Here is a 23,043-nt window from a genome sequence, read left to right on the forward strand (position 1 = left end):
TGGTATATTGTATTCAGCCACTAGATGGGGTGAATAATGGAATCTAATGGAATGAAATTATAATTATTTAACAGCATGAAGGGTAGGAAATTGCATTTTGATGCTTTTTTTTTTTTTACAAGGAATTTAAAGGTAGACCTCAGTATCAGTGGTGAGTCAAATCAGTGGATACCAATTCAGAGGATACAAAGATCCCACCTATATTTATTTCATTACTCCAGTTATATCCTGGATGTCTTGTTCATCAGACTGCCAAAAGGACCCCAATCCAGTGTGGAATATAAGCCATACGAACCATGTCTCCTTTATCTCTCACACTTTATGAGAATTTCCCATGGAGGTTTACCTATCACTGAAGCAAGACAACTGTGGTAGTTCTTACTGTCCCGCTTAAGGTGGCAATTCAAAACGCAGTGTTAATGTGAGCAAAGGGGTTGCCTTTCCTACAGAGTTCCTGTTGAACATCCAATTAGCCTGGGTCCTTTTAATTGCAATAGCCACATGCTTGTATTCTCTTGATTCCAAGATAGACAGTAGAAACCCATTTGAGTTATTCTGACTTTTATTTTGTTGCTTCTTAGTCCACACAGTTGGTATAAAATCAGAAAGCAAAGCAAAAACCATGGTACAATAATGTCTGGAGTCTTAGCATCAGAAGGGCACCGCTTACACATCTACATGCGGCTGCCAGTACAGTTCATTGCCAGACACACTTCTGGAAGCACAGAAAAGGATTACAGAAGAGCTGGGGGAATCCTACTGGGGGCTAGAAGGTTTGCTTACTTCCCTTCCGACCACGAGGAGGGAGCAAATACCTTGGTTATAAATGCTTTATTAAAAAAATAATAATCGTAATAATAATAATTGCAACTTTCCTAAGTACAAAAGCAGTTATAGGCTGTATATATTACACAGAATTATTTATCATTCCTATTTCTTGGTTTATCTCATAAAATTGTTATCTGACTTTCCAGTGAGTAAGGTTAAATGGCTTAGCGATAGAAGGAATGGTAAACAGATAGCACCATTTCACAGATTTGGTATTCAGTTTCATAGAGAGATCAGGGAGAGGGACAGGGGTCCAGAGCTTAGAAGGTTTCCATTCATTTTCTCCTCTTTAGCTTATTCTCATGGAAGGGGGGGGTCCTTTTCTGAAGGTCACTGTCTATCACCCCCAACTGGCATGACAGAAGGAAGGCCACTTGGCTAGTTATCAGCTGATGACCAACTTTATTTTTGTTTCGTGTCCTACTTGGCTGTTCCTTTCCTCCGACTCAGCCTCACCACATGTTTTGGCCATTTTACAACTGTATACACCGACATGATTTAGCATATACAAATTAGCACGGGCTACAGGTATTCCCTGCTGGGAAAGAGTTGATCGATTATGACATTTCTATCCCACGTTTTCTCCGTGGAGCTCAGGTAGTCCTGCACAGGGATGATACCTGGGGAGGGTGGCAATATTACACAGCTGCAGGATGCACAGATGAGATTATACTTCACATGCAATGCAAAATATTGACTATCATCCCAAGAGATTGAGAAAATTGGCTTGCCCACCCTTACCTTATGCACTGCCTACATTTGGGTACACATCCTTCCCCCCTTCCACCTGGCAGTTTTATCCATCACTTAGTTAACATGAGGATATGAGGGCATCGACCAGCATCAGTGCAGTGGTGGCATCCACTACCCATTTGAGGGCTCAGTCTGAGTTCCTGACTTATTTTTGGCTTGGGGTTGGAAGTGGAAAGCTTTGGAGGAGGGATCCATTTGCTTCCACAGCAGGAGGAAGAAATACGGAACTCTAATTATACTGTTAGGCATGAGTTCTTAGGCACTTTCTTTAGGCTTTAAACATGGCGGCAGGTCAAACAAACAAAAGCAAACAATACTATGTACATATATGTAAAAAGTGTTATAAATAGGTTTTTTTTTTAAAACCATAGATACTATATACATCTTCAATGAACACGGTTTGGTTTTGTTCTTTTCTTTTTCATGTTGAGTTTTGGTGGATTGTTTTGGTTAACTTCCATTTTTCGTTTTACTTCCTAACTCTTTGATGCCCCCTTGTCCCGAGTGCTCTAGTCTCAAGAGGCCTCACTTGAAACTTCATTCACGCTTCCTCAAGATGACGTAGATCACCCCACTAAGGATGGCCAGCGGGAAGGCCACCCAGGCCAGGATGTACGCAAAGCCAAAGGGCATCTCTGTGTAGGAATGCCATTCTTTATGTCTCACTGTGAAGATGGCAGCACCGCTCATCACACAGAGGCCTGGAAAGAGGAGAAAGAATACATAAGAAAGCAAATCCATGACTGAAGGGACAATTTCAATGTGATACCCCAGGTAATGACTTCTCATCCCTCTTCCCCCAGACCATTCTCATACCAAAGTATTCTAGAAGTTCTTTCTAGAAACTGTGTTCAAGAGATCAGAATACATTTCTGCAATGCAGGGGTGATAATGCAAAAATCAAATTTGAAGAGAGCTCTGTTTCCTTTGGAGCCAACCCATTCACCCCCTGTAATTCAACATGTTTGTGTTTCTCAACCAGTGGTACTTGTGGAACCCACAGACTCCAGTTCCCTGGCAGCGAGACCAGCAACACAATGTGACAAGGTAGGAGGCTCAGCTTGGCATGCAGTTTTTGTGTGCTCAGAAAAGCCTTTCCATCCACCCTGAGCCTCTTCCCAGTGCTTATGCATTGCATCTGGACTCCCAATTGGAAAATAACTGCTGATGACATCATCACCAGTTACATATGGCGCTACTTCCAATATGCAGATCATGCAAAGTGGTACCGCAGGGGACAAACCTTGAGAAATGCTGGTGTAGACAAATGAGTTTCTTACTATTTACATTAAGCTGGTACCTGCAAGTTTAAGTTCTTCACAATGACCTAATCTTCTTTGTTTGAACCAGAATGGCAGGTACTCTTTCCATATTGTGGGAGACTAGGATAATTATAACTTCTCAGAGGTCTCAGTTTGATTGGCACCTGATTCCCTGATTCCCTGACCCTCGCCCAGCTTGGCTGATAAGAGCTGCCCGGGGTGGACTGGCTGAGTGGACGGGGAGGGTGGTCAACTCTTCTTTGGGGAGGGGACGTTGCCACCTGCTTTGAAGCGGTCAGTGGTTCGCCCCCTCCTGAAGAAGCCCTCCCTGGATTCCACTGTGTTGAACAACTATCGGCCAGTCTCCAACATCCCGTTTCTGGGCAAGGTAATTGAGCGGGTGGCGGCGGCCCAACTCCAGAGGGTCTTGGATGAAGCGGATTATCTGGATCCTTTTCAATCTGGTTTCAGGCCGGGCTTTGGGACGGAAACTGCCTTAGTGGATGACCTACGCCGGGGACTGGACAGGGGGAGTGCGTCCCTGTTGGTCCTGCTGGACCTTTCAGCGGCTTTCGATACCATCGACCATGGTATCCTTCTGGGCCAATTGGCCGAGCTGGGAGTTGGAGGCACTGTTTTGCGGTGGTTCCGCTCCTACTTGGAAGGTCGGTCCCAGATGGTGGTGCTGGGGGATGCCTGTTCGACACCCTGGCCCTTGAAGTGCGGGGTGCCGCAGGGTTCAATTCTGTCCCCCATGCTATTTAATATCTACATGAAACCGCTGGGAGAGGTCATCCGGAGGTTTGGAGTGGGGTGTCATCAATACGCTGATGACACCCACTTTATCTCTCCTTTCCTCCAGACTCCAGGGTGGCGGTTGAGGGCCTGGAGCGCTGTCTGGAAGCAGTGAGGATCTGGATGGGGGCTAACAAGCTGAAATTAAATCCGGACAAGACAGAGGCTCTTCTGGTTCGGAAATCCTCGATGCAGGTGCTGGATTATCGGCTTGCTCTGAATGGGGTTGCACTCCCTCTGAAGGAGCAGGTCCGCAGCTTGGCGGTCTACCTGGACTCGCAGCTGCTCCTGGATTCCCAGGTGGTGGCTGTGGCTAGGGGGGCCTTCACTCAGCTTCGGCTGGTGCACCAGCTGCGTCCGTACTTGGATTGTGCAGACCTGGCCACGGTGATCCATGCTACGGTGACACTGAGGTTAGATTATTGTAACATGCTTTATGTGGGGCTGCCCCTGAAGATGGTTCGGAAACTGCAATTAGTGCAGAATGCGGCGGCCCGTGTGGTCACTGGAGCTAGGCGGTTTGACTCTGTCAGTCCGCTTCTCCGGGGGCTACATTGGCTGTCCATTCGTTTCAGGGCCCAATTCAAGGTGCTGGTTTTGACCTTTAAAGCCCTATACTGCTCTGGGCCAGGCTATCTTAGAGATCGCCTACTCCCGTACAATCCGGCTCGTCCTCTCAGGTCATCAGAGAAGGCCTTTTTACAAGTGCCGCCGCCTAAGGAGGTACATGGGGCAGCGGCAAGAAATAGGGCCTTCTCAGTAGTGGCACCAATGTTGTGGAACTCCCTTCCCCTTGACTTGAGAATGGCTCCCTCTCTGGAGACTTTTCGGCGAGGCCTGAAGACCTTGTTGTTTAATCAAGCCTTCTGACTTCATGGCCTTTTTAACATCTTTTATACATCTTTTAGTTGCTTTTTACAGGCTTGATTCCTCTAAGTACTGCTGTTTTATGCTCTTTTATTCTGACTTTTATCTGACTACTGTTTTTATGGGTTCTGCTAATGTGTTTTTTAATGTGTTTTTATCTGTTCGTGAAATTACGTTTAATCTGTTTTATATGTTGTTAGCTGCCCTGGGTCCCTTTGGGGAGAAGGGCGGGATAGAAATAAAGTTTTTATTATTATTATTATTATTATTATTATTATTATTATTCCATAACATAGCATAATGATTAGTCCTGCCTTGCTGCTAGAAATTAAAGTTTGTCTTCTTTTTCTACCATACTGCCTCCAGGGTCCTAAGCCCCAGTGATCAAAGTATGAACAGGATAAGCCAGGCCCCGTGAGCAGCAAGTGCCACTAAGCTTAGCTTCTTTATATTGCCAGCTCAGCAATAGCAGCTCTAGAGTGACACACTAAAAAAGAAGCCAGCACCAGGTTCTGCCAGGATTGTACAATGACCCTTCTGTTCACTTCCCAGAACAAGGCCTTTATCGTTGATCCCAGCCATTTCACAACCTGCTCAGTGTGCCACCAGAGTAGACTCTGTTCCAAATCCCTGTGACGTGCCTCAGGACCACCTACACCTAACCACAGTGATATTTGAGCTGTTCTTTCCCTCCACACTGTCCCCTTTGTTTGCAGAAAGTGCAGGAGTGGGAATATGTTGAGTTCATAAGCTGCTGATGCAGCTCCCATTCTCTGGGCCATGCAGAGGACACCCACAGCAACAGCCCACATGATGGGAGCAAAATTGATTGTCTCTTGGATTTGGGTGGGATGAAAAAAAAAAAAAAAGAGTGCTGTGGTCATACCACAAATCACCTACAGACCCTAGACAAGAGAACATCAGTTGTGTATGTAAAAGCTGGACAGAAGGGGCGGTGACTTTGTTCCTGCTTGTAGTTACCAAAAGATCCTACTAGGCCTCAACAGTGGGGATTGGGATGCAGGAAAGTAAACCTGTCACTGAGTGGAAAAGCAACACAGCTGGATTCTGGCGCAGCAAAGGAAAGCAAAGCCTGTTCTCAGAGATAATATCTGTTGTGATTCCCACAGGAGTTATGTCCACTGCAAGAGCAACAGCCACAGGGTTCATCTCTGAGCCCCAGGTAGGGGCATTGAAAAACTGGAAGAGCTAAAGGCCACATTCTCTGCATAGTTCGAACCGGAACTGAACAGCCAAATCTGATGCTGTACCTTAGGCCCTCTTAGGCCACTTCCTATGCCATGGTCACCTATTAATCTTTTGAATATGCTTCTACAGAAAGGATCCTCATTGAGAGATTATCATTATTATTATTAAGACTTATATATACACCACTTTTCAACAGAGTATATCACAAAGTGGTTGACATAGAAATAAACACAGCAATTTATTTACCTAGATTCATTTTTTCCTAATGTGTGAGAGTGTCAGACATAAGGTTGCCGACTCTGATTGATGATCTTCCTGGAGATTTTCTTTACTCAGTATGACTAAGGACAGCCTGTGAAAATCTCCATAATTGCTTAGTGTGTGTGTGTGTGTGTGTGTGTGTGTGTGTGTGTGTGTGTGTGTGTGTGTTTTAAATAGACAAAGGGAAAGGTCATGTTAGAACAGACATCTAGAATGCACCTGTCACTGAACCACTGGAGCATGCAAGACTAATACTAAAATCTGCTATAAGAACATCTGAACTCAAAAACCCATGTTTAGGGTCAAAACTCTAATGCTGTTTCAGAGGTCAACATGCTATTATCTGAACCCCTGCCATGTTAAAAACACACACACACACACACACACACACACACACACACACACACACACACACACACTCCAAATAGATTTCCTCTGGAAGCTGATGGCATCAACAAATCATTTAAAATGAATAAATGCTTCTGTACGAACATCACCAAATTTTGCATTTTATGTATATCACTCACACAGAAACCAACATTAGAAATTCATGTTTTTTCCTGCTTAAAAATAAACATATACCACCAGAGACTTATATCCTACTCTTCCAGAAAGGCATACATTGAATTCCCAAGCAATTTCCTACCCAGGCACAGACCAGATTGAGACCTATTTAGCTATAACAATATCTGAGCTTCATGTACCTTCAGCCATTTAGATTTCTCTTAGACTTAATTGCATTTCCCTTCTACCAGGAGACTCCACAATGAGCAGGAACAGGGGTAATATTATCCAGAGAGCTCCTGCACTCAACATCCTGCTCCTTCCAACATTACTGGCAAATTACACAGCAAAACATCAGCAGCCTTTAGGCAATGCCCGACTGAGTCACAGAGCAGAAGGTTGCCTTGGGGGGGATGAACTTCTCTATAGAAATGTCAGGTTGACTGATAGGTTTGGAAAGTGCTGTCTCACAGACTGCCACAGGGGTGGTTATCAAACTCCTCCCAACCACAGATCCCATTTTGACACACCAGTTCTTGCAGAGATGCCCAACAAGGAACACATGAGCAGGGGCTATCCTTATGCTCCCTTCTGGACCTGCACAAATCCCTCTCTAGTAATGTTATGCAGGGAACGGATTAATGTCCACCAAGTCCAAGGAATGTTATGAGAAAACGTGCTACTTTGGACTTTACAAAAGCAACGCCTTTTTCAGGAATGCAAATTCGCTTGGGCACGAGCCAAGATGGCCCCCACTTTGGAGCCTCCTAAACAGACTCGCTCTCTTTCTTTAGGAGCTGAGGCGTGGAATGTTCGCCAACGGCCTGGCTGGAACGCAGGGAGATGAGGGACAGGCCACAGGGAAGTAGCCACTGACACAAGGCCTATTCAGAAGCATTCAACAGTTTCCCTTTAGAGTCTGGTGCTACAACAGGCAAAGCAGTAGACCAAGCTGGTGCTTGATGATGATCCTTCAGTCCTGGAAATGCATTATGTCAGTGATTGACAAGTGTGCCACAAGACCAAGGTAGGAGGCAGTACCATTCCTGCCTGTACATACACAGTCCTCTGTGCCTTGTGGTAGCTTGGCTTCTACTCTGAACAGTGGAGGGTTCAGAGTGGGGGTAAAACAGGTAGCAGCACAGTGTTGGAGGTACAGGCAGGACAGTAGGCACAATTTTGTATCACACCCAGCCCACAGAATCTCCTGTTCTTTTACCCTGATGTAATTGCAAACATTCCCTAATGATTAAAAGTGAACTTCATGATAAAGTCTGCAGGTCCCAGACTGCTCTCCGTTCAATACTCCTGGCCTGCATTCATTGATTCCGCTCCACCACCCTCATGAGAGAAGCCAAAATGGACAGAAAATTAACCCCTTGCCAGACCTATAAAGCAAGCATCTTTGAGGATAGTATTTTCATGAAAGATGGGACATGCTAGATGTCCCGGGGTCAATCCCTGGCATCTCCATGTGGAGCTGAGAACGTATGCAACCCAAGTGGAACATACTAACAACTGTTTCAGTACAATCAGAAAATGTTTGCTTAGATGGGGATCTAAAGATCTCACAGGGCTCTTCAAAGAGCTGGAATGAGAAATCTGGTCATTTTTCTTGCTTACAAAGCTATCAGTCCTGTTTTGGTCAGATAACTTTGCCAAACACCTCTCTACTATTTTTCCCAAATCAGCTGTCATCCACATCATTTTCCAGAACATTCTCTTTCTCTCTCTCTTCACAAAAAGCTGCCTCAAAATCCTGAGTAGAATATATAACAGGAGATTCAATCAGGAGTTGATTGTGAGCAGTAAGTACTGGGGCAATAAGTTGTGGGGCAACATCCAGCAACATTTATAGTTGAGGCTGGCCTGCTGAATCTGTATTCAGTGTTCCAACTCTGCCTCTTTGGTACTCAGTGGTGGCAGATGTTCTGAGAAAGTTTACATGAATTTCACTTTTTGGCACATTGCATGGGAATCTCCGCATGAATCCAGGAAGGAAGCCCAGCAACGTCCCAATAATCTTTGGGATGCTCCGATTTTGTCAATGTTTTTGGTAGTGGTTGCATTTTGTTTTTTCCCATTGGACCTGTATATACAGGATCTATGGATCCAACAATTTAGCATCGTTTCAGAGTCAGGCAACACCACTGATTGAAATTCCTACTCAAAATGGTCCCCAGCTCAAGAAATTATTGGATGTTTCCTTCAAGATATTCCCTACTGAAGAGAGGGCATGCAGTAGTAGGATGTGTCAGGCTTGAAGAGTGGCACGAAATAAGAAACTTCAGTCAGTGACAGGGCTTCAATAACATTTTAGATTACTTTTGATTTGGCTTGCTCAGAACTGGGACTTATTTTTTAAAGTGACACTCTATCAGGAGCCACCTAGCTTTATCAGACTTAAAAAAAAATTCACTTTACCAGCAGCTCAAACCTCTGTTTTTATCCTTTTTACTATGGTGCGGGGGCTGCCTTCTTGAGTGTTTGTTGAGCTCCATATTCATCAGATCAGGACCATTCTGTTGGCCTTGCATTCCCCTTCGCCTGGTCCTCATGAATAAATGTGCACATGTGGCTCTGTGGGCTCCCCACACACCCCAGGAGGCCAGGGCTACCCACCAAGTAGGTAAAAAAGTCCCTTGGTTGTAGTGGCACCACAACCCTGTCATCCCTGCAGGGCCACTCCCCTTAAAGGGGAAATGCCTTTCTTCCCATTTCCCTGGTGGTGTAACCCATTAGTTTGGGAACCACTGACCTAGAGCATAAGGGACAGGCTGTCAAATTAGATGGCAACACAGTCTATTCAGCCTAGTATTACTCTCTTTCAGTAAAGATACTTCAGAGAAAACCTTCAAGAAATGCAATCACATGCATGCCTACTTTCCATGCCCAACATTCAGCCGTCACGGATTTAGACACGTCAGGAGAGGGTGACAAGACCTCTTGTCAAGTGCTTACAGCTCTTTTAAGAGCTCAGCACAATCTGCAGGTCTTCCCCTAAGCAGGAGATCCTTTGCTATTTTAGAGCTGCCCTATTTTCCATCATTGCTCCACCTTTACAACACTCAAAGACACACCCTTCCATTTTTCTCTACTTACCAGCAAGAATCTGGAAAATGCCAGTAAGGTAGAACCGTCCACCTTTGGTGAGAGTGAAGAGCTGGCAGAAGAACAGAAACAAAGACAACACACTGAAGATGATGGACAGGATCATCAGAGCCTGGACAGACTGCAGCCATTCTGCAAAAGGAAACAAAACAAGTCTATTAGGACAAAATTGACCAGAGGTAGCATGACAAGTGTATCTGTGCAGGGAGCTACAGCAGCCATTTCTAGAGCTCCCTGCTGTTCACACTGATACAGCAGGACTGTCCTTTCAGAGGAATCACTATTATCACCCAACTATTATGTATAAAAGTTGCAGTGTGCACCTGTGTGAAGCACGAAAGACATGCTACCAAGTTACATTGAACTCATATGGTGTCTCTGTATGTGTGTAGCTATTCAGAAAAATAGCAACTGCGGAGAGGAGAGAAGTCAGGATCAGGGCCACTTCATAGGAAAGAGGTATTTAACCCTTTCCCCTTGTACTGCATTCCCTACGAAAATGTTCCCCCCACTCCCCAGCGGCTAGTAGTTTCTAAAGCTGCCCCAGTTTCTTTCTGGAGGCAAAGAGCAGATTCAAAAGGGGTGTCTAAGTTAAGACTACAAGATGAGGTAGATAAATCCTCCTGATCCCGACTGGCCCCCATGGCTATTTATGAATCACCACTCACACACAGAGCCAATGTTTTTGCCCAAAGACACCAGGAAATTAGCTGGAGTAGGTATGTCCAGTCGCAGCTGTTAGGAACCCACATCCCGCCCTAGCAAAGAAACCTCACAGTTCCAAAGACAGCTTTTTCAAGGGTCTTGTGCAAATCCAGCCACAGGCATGCCAGCAAGAATTCTGTCACTGCCATGTTATGAAAGATTAGGCCAGGCTTTACAACAGTTGTACAGTTTCCATCCAAAGCTTACTGGTAGCTCAGGAACCCCTGCAGTGAATCTGGCCTAACACTACCAAAGGACAAGCAAACAAAATGCAAACAAGAACACTGTTACTCGCTGCTTAGCAGCCTTCCTCAGACTTACTAACGGCATAACTATGAACAGCCTCCTTATCAATTCCAGACTTTTCCTACTGCCACACTTGATGACTTCCATATTAAACCTATTTAAATATTGCAGCAGCTCATGATGAAGACAAAGCATGTGACTGAAGCAACATCCTTTTCTTACCCATAATAAACCAAATAAATGTTGCATAAGCAACATGCCAGATACGGGGCAGGGTTAAAAAGGAAGCTGGCCCAGTCAACTGAGCACTAGTTGGGAAAAGTTGTGCTTTGCACAAGCGGACATTTGGGCATCTTTTCCCTAGTATTTGGAAAGCCTCTGGCCTGGCAAGGCACCTCAGACTCTGTGCGGTCAACAGTTCGACAACATAAATTTGTTTCAGACATGAGGGCTGTGTCCATCTGGCAACCACTGAGGATCCACATTATTTACATCAGGACTATCCAACTTAAGACCCAAGGATCATTAATGACTTTTGTAACACTACCTAGCCAAAAACTACATTCGCTGATGCATGAACCATCTTCAGGCCTAGGAAATGAGGCCTAGTAGGGCAGCTCACCCACAATTGCCATGGCATGTTGCAGCACTGACTCCCCCCCCCGGCCCCCACTTACATTAGCAGTGCTGAGAGATTTATGGGGAGTTGGCCAGCTTTTGCCAGCACTGAATGTGTTGTGGTTAGTGGCCTTCTGGTCCGTTGGAAAAGGACACGCGAGATCACAAGGATGGTGGAGCTGCTGTTTTTATATGCAAGGCGATTTTGGAATCAAGAAGCGCCACAGGGGAAGAAGGATCACATGGCAGGGAGCTGTGATATCAGTTGATGGAATGCAACTCCCTTCTCTAGCAAGATGGAAAATTTAAGCTGATGCCCAGCGCTGGTAGAAGAAATCTGGCAACTGGGGACAATGCTGGTGAAGATGCAAGATGAGGCAGGATAGCACATTTAAAGGGTGTTTTAAACAATGGTTCTTTCTCCCCACCAAATCTGGGGGTGTTTTTGATGCAGAATTACAGGCATGGCCCCAGGGGATATCTTTGGTAGGGTTCTCCAAATCAAACCCAAATCGGTTAAGGAGAGGGGAGGTACAATCTAAAACTAAAAGAACAGCACCTGTGGTTCAGGTCAATGGTGGCTAAAGCAGCAGTTCCCAAACTGTGGGTCCAGGACCTTCCAGTGGGTCGTGACCCAATTTTTGTTAGGTCATGTAACTGAGAGGGCAGATTAGGCTATGTGCCTCAAGGGTTAAACAAGCAGGAACTTGGGGAAGGAGCACTGCTGTCCAATCAGCATTATAACCACAACCCTTGGCATTTAGAAATCAGGCAGCAGCCTCAACTGCCTTAAACGTTTTGGGAACCACTGCAAGGATGGCTATGAGTAAGCAAGTGGCCTGCACACTCATTTCCACATAGGTCTTGACTACCCTCCCCAATAAAAATGCAGTAACATTATCATCACCCAACTGATGGCGAACTGAGAGTGAGAGATGAAGACTCATCTAGGGCAACCTTGCGAATTTGCAATAACCCCTCCCTTCATACATGCAGTTGTAAATTGAGGATAATACTTCAAGCATCTAATGAAGTGGACTGTAGTCCATGGAAATTCATGCTACAATAAAAATATTAGTCTTTCAGGTACCAGGACATTTCTTTGTTATTGCACTCAAACTGTAATCCAATCCCAAATCTAGCACATGCAAAGGGATGTGCAACAGCCAGAGATCAATCAACACCTAATAAAAAGAAACAAAGAGCCCAATCCATTCATGTCTACTCAGAAGTAAGTTCCATTATAGTCAATGAGATTTACTCCCAGATAAGTGTGGATAGGATTGCAACCAAAGTCTATTAAAGGCCTTTCTAAACAAGAAACCTTTTCTCAGGAGATTAGCACATTGAGGTTAATCTAACCTCAGAAAATTATACCCTCTGTCATAAAGGGAGCAAGGTTAGCCTTGCTGTTGGGTGTGTGGAATAGCTTGAATTCTCCACACATAAGAACATAAGAACATAAGAACAGCCCCACTGGATCAGGCCATAGGCCCATCTAGTCCAGCTTCCTGTATCTCACAGCGGCCCACCAAATGCCCCAGGGAGCACACCAGATAACAAGAGACCTCATCCTGGTGCTCTCCCCTACATCTGGCATTCTGACTTAACCCATTCCTAAAATCAGGAGGTTGCGCATACACATCATGGCTTGTACCCCATAATGGATTTTTCCTCCAGAAACTCGTCCAATCCCCTTTTAAAGGCGTCTAGGCTAGACGCCAGCACCACATCCTGTGGCAAGGAGTTCCACAGACCGACCACACGCTGAGTAAAGAAATATTTTCTTTTGTCTGTCCTAACCTGCCCAACACTCAATTTTAGTGGATGTCCCCTGGTTCTGGTATTATGTGAGAGTGTAAAGAGCATCTCCCTATCCACTCTGTCCATCCCCTGCATAATTTTGTATGCTCAGTGTGTGCTCAGTGTGCACATGCTCAGTGTGCTCAGTGTGCACATGCTCAGTGTGCACACTGAGCTCAGTGTGCACATGCTCAGTGTGTGCTCAGATATTGGAGTGGAGGAGGGTACAGAACCCAAAGGAAGATATAATGAACTGGGAAATGATCTTTAAAAGGGCAGAACTCATGGAGGAACTCTTGCCATGTTTTGCAGTGATCTGCACCATACATCAGATGTTCATGATACAAGTGCTACCAGCTCACAACAATTCATCTACAAGCACTTGCATAAATAAGAATTGCCCTGAGAAACTGATGTACTTGCTGGAGGTATGAAAAGGTTATAATTCACCCACAAAGGCAACACTTGCTTTGTAACATTGTCCAAGTGGTTTTGGGATAGCTGTGCAGTTCCCCAATGGCAAAAACAATAATATCAGTAAAGACCTTGCCCTTGTTTCAGTTGGGATTAGGAAACTCACGGTTTGGGGAGAAAAAAATGAAATAACCAGCTCTCCTAAATGTCAATCTTGCGCTCAGCAGGAATCTTAGGAGAGGCAGTCTCCCACAGCTGTCGGGGTCAGAAGACTTGCAACATGAGCTCAGTCAAAGCCATCCTTGGTGCCTGAGTCAGAGTCCAGCTATTTCCATGCCTTGCAGCCATTGTTCACCCCAAACAATGTGCAATACGATAATGAATGCTCAATGCACGATGACAGCACTGCTTAGGTACAGGAACATTTGGTCAGGTTCAGTATGGCACGCTTGACCAGCAAAAGGAAACTGGATGTGGCTAGCTAGCTCTATGGATCAGTTCTACCCATTTATATAGCTACTTGAAAGTTAGCAAGTCAAGGAAGAAGACCATTTGCCCTTCAGTCACCATCACTCTTATTCAGTGCTTTTTTTGTAATAAAAAAAAGGTGCAGGAACTCACAACTTGTTAATCTTTTATTTATCTATTTATCTATTTATTTATTTATTTATTTATCTATTTATCTATTTATTTATTTATTTATTTGAGAAATAAAATATTTTTATGTGCTTCCCCCTAAAGATGAACTTACTTCTGAGTAGACATGCATAGGATTGGGCTGTCAATCTCCACATCCCCTTCCCCCTAGCTACTTTTTCTACACATGGGGAAAAATACTGTACAGGTGCACTTGTAGTGTGTAGTATGTAGTGTGGCACTACTTCGAGGAGAGGAAGCAGTGAATGGATTCCGAAAAATGGCTTACATGAGTTCCATGTAGTAAAATTACTCTAAGCAACTGTGGGAGTAAGAACAAAAAAGGAATTCTTACACGAGAGGGGTCCTTAGGTGCACACAGAAACAGCTACGTTTGCAAACAAGCGATTAAATATGGTTTAATTCAGGTATCAGAATACTCTGTGTCTTTCGGAAGGCGCTTGGCATGCAATTGTATGTTCTCTACTGCCCTGAGCAGCTGCTATGCATTGCTGGAGAGGAGCTGCAAATGCTGGCTGGCGGAGGGCATGCTTGTGGGGGAAGGATGAGGAGGATCTCTGGCAAGGCTGGACAGCATGTTGTACATACGCAGAATCCCTTTTCACCTGCCCTTAGCATGTGAAAACAGTGCAGATATATCTCTCTGCCAGGATTAAGAGCCCAATCCTAGGTATGTCTACTCTGAAGTAAGTCCCGTTCTAGTCAATGGAGCTTACTTCCAGGAAAGTGCCTAGGATTGCAGCCTAAGAGCCCAATCCTACGCATGTCTACTCAGAAGTTCACTTTAGTGAATGGGGCTTACTGTGGATAGGATGGCAGCCTCAGGGCCCAATCCTGTGCCTGTCTACTCAGAAGTAAGTTCCATTATAGTGAATGGGGCTTACTGTGGATAGGATGGCAGCCTCAGGGCCCAATCCTGTGCCTGTCTACTCAGAAGTCAGTCCCAGTAGAGGCAGTGGGGCTCCCTACCAGGAAGGTGTGGAGAGGACTGCAGCCTCAGAGCCCCTCCTCTGCCTGTCTACTTAGGCCGCAAGGCTATGACACTTTCCCGGGAGTAAGCCCCATTGAACACAATGGAACTTACTTCTGAGTAGACATGCATAGGCTTGGGCTCTCAGGCTGCAAGGCTATGCACCCTTTCCCAGGAGCAAGCCCCATTGAGCACAATGAGACTTACTTCTGAGTAGACACGCCTAGGCTCCTGCTGCAGATTGGCACGGGGGCTGCACCAGCCAGCTTCCTTCCTCTCCTCCTCTGCCAAGCCAGTACCTGGGCATTCCGTGGGTGCCGCAGCCCATCTCCCTGGCTGGCTGTCCGTCGTCCTCCTCCTCCTCTCGGCGTCAGCGCATGTCCCCCGCGCCCTCCACCGGCTTGGAAGCTGCGCGGGGAAGCAGAGCGCGGGGGGAGGGGAGGCGGGCTGGGCTCAGGCGAGAGCTTGAGGATGGGGGCAGGAGGGGGTCGTTGTGCGGTCAGGCAGGGGCCAGGCACCCGCCCACCCTGCACCCCCAGCACCCACCCAGTGAATGCCTCTGTTTTGCTCCCCCCCTTCCTGGAATGCCTCCAAAGGGGAGGGGCCCCTGCAAAAAGGTGCCGGAACTCCGTCCGCCCCCCCCCCACGTTCCATTAGAAAAAAAGCCCTGCTCTTATTTATTTACCTACCTATCACATTTTTATACTGCCCTTCCTCCAAGGAACTCAAGTACATAGTTCCTTCCCTCTTTTTGCCTTCACAACAACCCTGTGATGTAAGTTAGGCAATGAGATAGTGACCAGCCCAAGACCATCCAGGAAGCTATGTGGCTGAGTGGGAATTTGAACCTGGATCTTCCAGGTCTAAGACCAACTCCTGAACTATACTATCTTGGCTCTCATCCCAGTTCTTACTTCTGCATTGTCAAGAGCTCATGAAATGCACAAATTAGCAACTGAGGGATCTGATTTTTGCAGTGTAGACTCTGATGACTTCATTTAAACCTCATCTTTGTTCATTCATTTTAGAGCACTTAGGAAAGAACCTAAAGCGTGTACACACATTACTGCTAAAATTCTGGCTGCAAGAGTGGACCTCAATGGAGCTTTTAGCTGTGGGATAGGTGTGTTGTACTTTCTGTACTTGGGGTGATTTATGTTGGGTAAGGCATAAACCATACATACTGCCTTCTTGTCTTTTCTCATGGCACCCAGGGTTCTTCTGCCCTCTTGCCCTACAATCCTCACCCTCCATCACGGACTATGACCTTCAACTCTCCTTCATTACCACCTTCCTATTTTCTAGCAAAACATTAAAGATTTTGAAAATAATTTTTTGAATCAGAACATAATCCTAACATTCTGAATGCTTTCGTCCAAAAATCACAGCTCTTTACATTTGTTTTGGCAAGGTCATTTGATTTCTCAAGTACACTGGTCCACTCTCCAGATTAAACTTGAGTAAAACCACAATCCAAAATTCCTACTTTAAACTTATAATGACCACCTCCTTTTCTGACATCAATGTACACTGCTGTAAACAGGATGCCCCGATATCCCCAAAGCATTACTCAAGGGTTTGTCTACCTTTCCAAAAAAAATAAACATCACATTTTTCTAAAAGTATGTAGTAAAACTTAAACTACCCTCTTAAAGACATTTACATGGAGATTACTTCTATTGAAAGGCAACTTCCTATCTTACTTAAGAACATAAGAACAGCCCCACTGGATCAGGCCATAGGCACATCTAGTCCAGCTTCCTGTATCTCACAGCAGCCCACCAAAAGTTAGCGGAATTGCTTAAACACACAGCAAACATGAGATAGGGGGACAGAATGTCATAGACTATCCCAGTGGTTCCCAACCTGGGGCACATGTATCCCCAGGGGAACTTGCCAAGACTTTTAGAGGTACTTGAATAATTGTGGAAAAAGACAGGTTTGCATTAGAATGCCCTGTGGGGCTGGGATTAGAATGCCTTACAGAGCTAATATGTGGGGTACAATTTATGGAAATGGGCTGCCAAGGGGTACGCAAGTGAAAAAATGTTGGGAACCACTGGACTACCAGGTTGTCTACCTCCTCCCTTGGGGTCCAATCCTAACGAACTTTCCAGCACCGATGCAGCTGCAAAGCAGCCTCAAATTAAGATAATAAATATCACTGATCATGGTAGGATTGATCAGGTGGCTATGGGCAAGTCACTTTGAGATGAGATTGCGCAACCTTTGTAAACATGATACTGGATTAGATCGTTTGACAAAGTATTGGACCCTTAAGAGCCTTATCTCAAACAAGAGAATCTATACAACCCCATGCACACTTCTTTGCTGTAATGTAGCAAAGAATGCAATGTGGTAATGCTTCTTTGCAGTTGTGTTCTTGGTTCTTTAAATGAGTTAGCTGCATCCCAATTCAGACACACATTCTGGAAGGTTGAAGGTGCCCGACACTCAGCTATATGAATGCAGCTCCATATAGCAACCTATTTGTATAAAGTGGCTTTCCAGGAAGCCTGGGCAACTGTCAATATGCCAATACAATACACCTCCAAAAAAGGGGTGGCGTGGGGAGATCATATGCTCACATGCCAAAGTTTACTAGAATCGGACAGGAAGTCACTTTGCTCATACGGCATGCCATACAAAGGATATGGCTGCACTTTTCAGCAGTCACAATGCTGCCAACTGCATGTGTGAACTGGGCTTGCTCTGAACTCCTGTTACTTCCTACCAGATGTCCTTCAGGTACAGGTCATTTTTCCAGTTTGTCTACAATTTAAATATTTTATGGAAGTAACAAACTGCTGTCATTCTCCTATCCACATTAAATCTCATCTCTTATATGTATGTCCTGCTTCCACAGAACTCCAGCAGGATATCCTTCATTAGAGAAGGCCAACTTGACCAAGCATAAAACCAAGGCCAATAGAAACAAATTCAAACACTCATAAGTATCTTCTACCATTTTCTCCATTTCCGAGAGTTCAAACTAGAGAACTACCATGGCTGACTACCTCACAAGATTAAGCCATTTCTGCCCAATATTGCATATACACAAATGTGTACACATTGTGGGCCAGGCAAAAATGGGTTAAGTGGATGTAAGTGGATTTAATTGCATTTCGTATATCTGATGCCAACATGCAGTATAGTTCTTTCACCATATTTTTTCAGACAGAAACTATTCTAGATGATCCCAAATAGGACATACTGGAACAGCACTGCCTTTCTCCCAGGCATACAGAATGCTTTCTTTCAGTGTATGATGGAATTCCAATTCTTCCTGCAGGCACCCTTTTTATAGAGCAGGAAATACTAACCCTGTTGGTAATGAACTGTCAAATGCTGCCCTACTGTGTGTGCAGGGGGCACCTCTGGCAGAGTGAACAAGTCCTAAAACGCTGCCGTCCTTTAAAAGAGGACCGTGGTGTTCCACACACCCAGCTGAGTGGAAGTCACGTCTCTGTGATGTGATCCCACATGACTGGGACTGCGTATGAATGATGCAATCATGCGAGTGGGACACCCTGCATGGGGCTTTCCCACACAGTCAACACCCTCCAGTTTGCTGCCAACAGTGTGGGAAAGACTAACATTATCTGCCCTGTCCATGTGGTTGTACTAGTCACACACGGCCCCCGCAGTCATATGGAAAAGCACCAGAATCTCTATGGCAGACAAACAGACCAAACCAGACTTTGCCACTGATCAGCACATAGAAGAATTACCATCCTTTAGAAGCTTTTTCCAGAGAGGAAGAAAACATTTTTGAAATCACTATGTGGGAGAGCAACACACACTATGCACATTCCTTCAGGATTTTCATCAACATGTGTGCTTTTGAAGGAACACCCCCTTCCTCCAGGCAGATAAGGGCATTAACAGCATTAAAGTGTCATCATTAAAGTGTCATTCTTTAATATAAGCAGAGTTTTCTTCCAGAATGTGGGCGGCCCAAAGACTAGTATGACCACAGTGGCTGCAGGACTTCAGCTGCTGCCCCAGGTAGTTCATCAACAATGAGAGCTAGCATCTTGCCAAACAGCATTTGCTTAACATATATTCCTTCGCTTCAACAGTTCAAGCATTGAGTTTCCAAGCTCAGAACTATCTGGCAAAACAATCATACATGAGAATTCTTTTACACAGCACTTATCTATTAGGTAAAGTCACAGAAGAGGCATTCTCTGTACCTTAATTTGCTTGAACTAGCCCAACAAAGTCTCAGTAAACTCCCTATAGCCAATTCTGCTCATTACAGCATCTGGCCAGTGACTGGATGTGCATGAGTCAATTCAATACAAATCAAGACAAGGTTGCAATAACGAACAACTGGCAAGCTTCATACCATGGAGACATATATAATCTACCCTCATCATTCACAGCCTATCAACACATGCCATACAGTATCATGGTGCAGTTTTCCCTGAAATGTACCATTCAAACTTCAGGGAAGCGATCAAATCCCCAGCAAAGAAAAAGAGCATGATGGGAAACATTGCTTTTGGGGCATAATTGAAGGTCTTACTTTTGGAGAATTCAGTACTTTGAATCAAGACTACAATCCTATGCACACGTTCTTGGGAGCAAGCCCCACTGAACATAATGGAACTTACTTTCAAGTAGACCTGCTTAGGATTGGGTTGTAAGAGTCTACACAACCAAAAGAAAAAACCCCTCCTTGGTGTACCAATACAATCCCTTCAGTTTCACAAAGGAGGCTTCATATCAAAATACCAACAAAATTTTTTTTTTCTCCAGCTCACACTCCTTTCTTTGGCTGTCTAAGCCTCGGAATATTCCAACAGTGCTGTAAGACTTGTTATCAAAGCAGGTAGAGAATAGGTGTGGGAGTTATTTTATCTGCTTGTATGGAGCTGTATTTTTAAGATACTTTATTTTGCTAGAAAGATTCGTATTATTGCCATGAGTGCGAAACCTAAAAGGTATGGCCTTTTAAAAAATCTTGCAAAATCTAGATCTATCAAAATATAGATCCATTTGATATCATGCAGAACCATGCTGTCTTCCAGATTTTGTGCTCAACCTTTTAACTCACTGACTATTGGAAATTAAACAGATATAAATTCTTTACCAGTGGGCTACAAATCAAGATTCTTCCAAGAAAAGGATGCAACTTGCCCATCTTAAGAGCCCAATTCTATCCTTCCTGGCGCCCAGCAGTGCCAAAATAGCTGCCACTGTCTCCTGTGAAGCCAGGGAAGCTGCCAAAGGGAACCTCAGTTCCCTTACCCTGTGTCAAGCTGGTCCTGGTCTCAATGGGTCTATCTGGGTTTGAGCCAGCCCTTGAGCTGGCACAGAACTGAGATGAGACCTGTATTAGGCGGCTCAGCTCAGAAGGGGCATAGGATCTGGTGGCAGCCTCTTCTGCCATCCCGGTCCCCCCTCATGGGCTTGATCTGCCTTCCCTCTGACGAGTTTTGTCCCCTCCTTGCCTTCCCCCCCCAACCCCAAAAGACCTCCTTGCCTTCCAGTGTGAAAACCTTCCACTCTGTGCTCCTGACTCACATCCTTCCGGCACTGAGGCCCAACACCAACTTGTGCTGGCCTCTTTGTTAGTGCAGCAGGCTCATTGCCAGCATCAGAGTCTCTTATAGCACTTATATGATATCTGGCGCTGGCAGAGGGGCTTGTGCTCTAGTGCTGGGCAGCACAGGATCGGGCTGCCCAGCTCTTTGAAGCAGACATCCAACAGATGATACTATCCATACACAGAGAGCACGGAGTGCCTCGTCTCCATTGTGTTGGGAAAAAAGAACTCTGTCAGAAAAAAAATTGTGGCCATGGCATATGTGGTAGAAAAATGATACATTCTGACAATGGAGCAAAAAAGACAATCCCAGGTCAAAGTGTCTTTCAAGGATATACAGAACTCTCAACAAGCTGGAGATGAATGACAAGCACACCAGGCTTTGATATCAACAGTATCAAGTAGAGGAAGGGGAAGAGAAGAGATGCACTTCAGCTCCCTGAACAATCATGTGCAAAATGCTATCTAGTCTTGATCAAGAGTCCGTAATTCCAAGGGGGTTTTGGCATTACTCCACCATCTTTAGTGGTGCTGCTCAAATTGACAAGTTGACCCATAAACTTTTGTGCAAGTGGGAGGCAGTTCTGAATTCCTGAGGATAAGTCAACCTGTGGAATGTCTGGCAACACAAACTAAACTATGAATACACCATTTGAACTTGTACTTGCTGCACACTGAGCAGCTAACAGACGAGTGATCCTAACCAGTGGGAATGTACCTAAATCAAGAGAACGGACTCCTGGCATGAAGGCTAAGAGAGCAACTCTCCTACTGTCACTGTGCCATTTTGGGGACCACGCTCTGACAATCACTGCCAGCAACTCTCACCCTTGGCAAGCAGGCATGTCATCATCAGAAAGAACTTCCCAGTGGATATAGTTTCACGTCTGCTACGAACAAACCCTCTGACAAGCTAAGAATTAACAGGGAGGGGGGAGTGGTTCTGGGGATAATGCGTCACACTTCATGGAGAAGCCAGTGCTTTCCACAGCCCCTGTACTTAGCTATCCAATCAGACTGAGGTTTTTTGACACAGTCCCACAGAAAGCAAAAATATAAAATGTGTGATTTTTGCCCCCTGCTAACTGAACAAGGAGGCACTTTTTAAAAATGGTGTCCTTTTATATTTAGCAGATAAAGAGCAACTGTCCTTCTTCACCCCAGCATGGTATCTTTTCCTATGCCTGCTGCTAATGTTTCTTTGCATCTTTTTTAGATTGTGAGCCCTTTGGGGACAGGGAACCATTTATTCATCTATGTAAACCACATTGTGAACTACTTTTTGTTGAAAAGTAGAGCATTATTATTAGGGTCAAATTGGCAAGGGCAGCATTTTTTTAAGTCACCTACACTTGTACTTATGTCCGGCTTCATAACTGACATCTGGTTCCAGTTCTAATGAAGCCATTTCTGCCCAACGTCACATATACAGAACAGGGACCAAATGCGTACACCTGTGGGCTGGGCAAAAATGGGTTAAGTGCATTTTGAATGATAAAGCATGAAGAAGTTTGGCTTCTGCATAAGGAAGAGATTGCTTTCTTACACAGCCATTCCATCCTGTTAGCGCTTACTCAAGAAGTCAGTCGTACTAAATGTAAGGGGACCTACTGCCAAATAAATGAGTCTAAGCCCCAGTCTAATTGAAATCTCCAAGATCAATCACCAATGCTTTCTAACTATGAGGCTTAATGTGTTCCTCTCCTAATCCAAACAAGAGGGATACAATGGTTTTTCAAATGGGCATCTCCACAGTTGTTAAACTCCCTCCAAGGAGCCGTCTCTGGACTACTTAACTTGGCATCAGACAATGGTGCTCTTAACAATACAGCATATATGTGAATTAGGGACCCTTAACCAGTTACTGGCTCACCAGAACACATACATGTCTAGGTCTTTCAAAACACACACCACGCACACTCTCCCTCCCTCCCTATTCACCAGTTTGATTTAGAGATGCTAAAGTGACATTTCAAAACAAAAGTAGCAATGGAACTGGGTATGGGGGTTTCCTTGTTTCCAACAGAGCTGCCACCTTCATGGGGTCATGGAAAAAGCAGGTTTATCACTGCCTTTGCTCTTGTCTCCCAAGGAGAGTAAAACAAAAGGGTTGCCTAGAATTGTGGTTGTACAGAGGACCATCTAGGAATCCGTTCAGAGGATTATAAAGCAATTGTCACTACCATGCACCTGACCTGGGATACTCCCCTGAGCTAGGCTCTATCAGCTTTTCCTTAATACTGGTATCTGTAGATGATTCATCTGCAAAGAGGAGGTTGGGAAAAGGCCAAACTCAGGCTGGGATCAAATCAGGGGCACTAGTGCACTTGGCCCTATGCATGTTTTCCCTGCCAAGTGCAGTGGAGTTTACTTCCAGGAAGCACACTCAGCACAGCAGCCTTAAATGGATCCCCACTACAGACTTTGCACAAAATAGTTTGGGAAGCTATTGCTGGTCACAGAACTCTTCCACTGCTGAAATTGCA

The 23,043-nt window shown here is 45.0% G+C and overlaps 1 protein-coding gene across 2 annotated transcripts in view; it reads right to left on the bottom strand.

Annotated features, from left to right (window-relative positions):
* Positions 1-544: 544 nt before the first annotated feature.
* Positions 545-23,043, bottom strand: part of PMP22 (peripheral myelin protein 22) — a 34,040-nt gene continuing 11,541 nt past the window's right edge. For both annotated transcript variants that reach the window (XM_066617062.1, XM_066617063.1), the window contains exons 4-5: positions 9,582-9,722; positions 545-2,282 (exon numbers count right to left, since the gene is read on the bottom strand). In XM_066617062.1, the coding sequence (XP_066473159.1) occupies positions 2,119-2,282; positions 9,582-9,722 (305 nt within the window). In that variant the 3' untranslated portion in view covers positions 545-2,118. The remainder of the gene's footprint in view (positions 2,283-9,581; positions 9,723-23,043) is intronic.

This window comes from Tiliqua scincoides, chromosome 2 (assembly GCF_035046505.1).
Source record: "Tiliqua scincoides isolate rTilSci1 chromosome 2, rTilSci1.hap2, whole genome shotgun sequence".
Classification (NCBI taxonomy): domain Eukaryota; kingdom Metazoa; phylum Chordata; class Lepidosauria; order Squamata; family Scincidae; genus Tiliqua; species Tiliqua scincoides.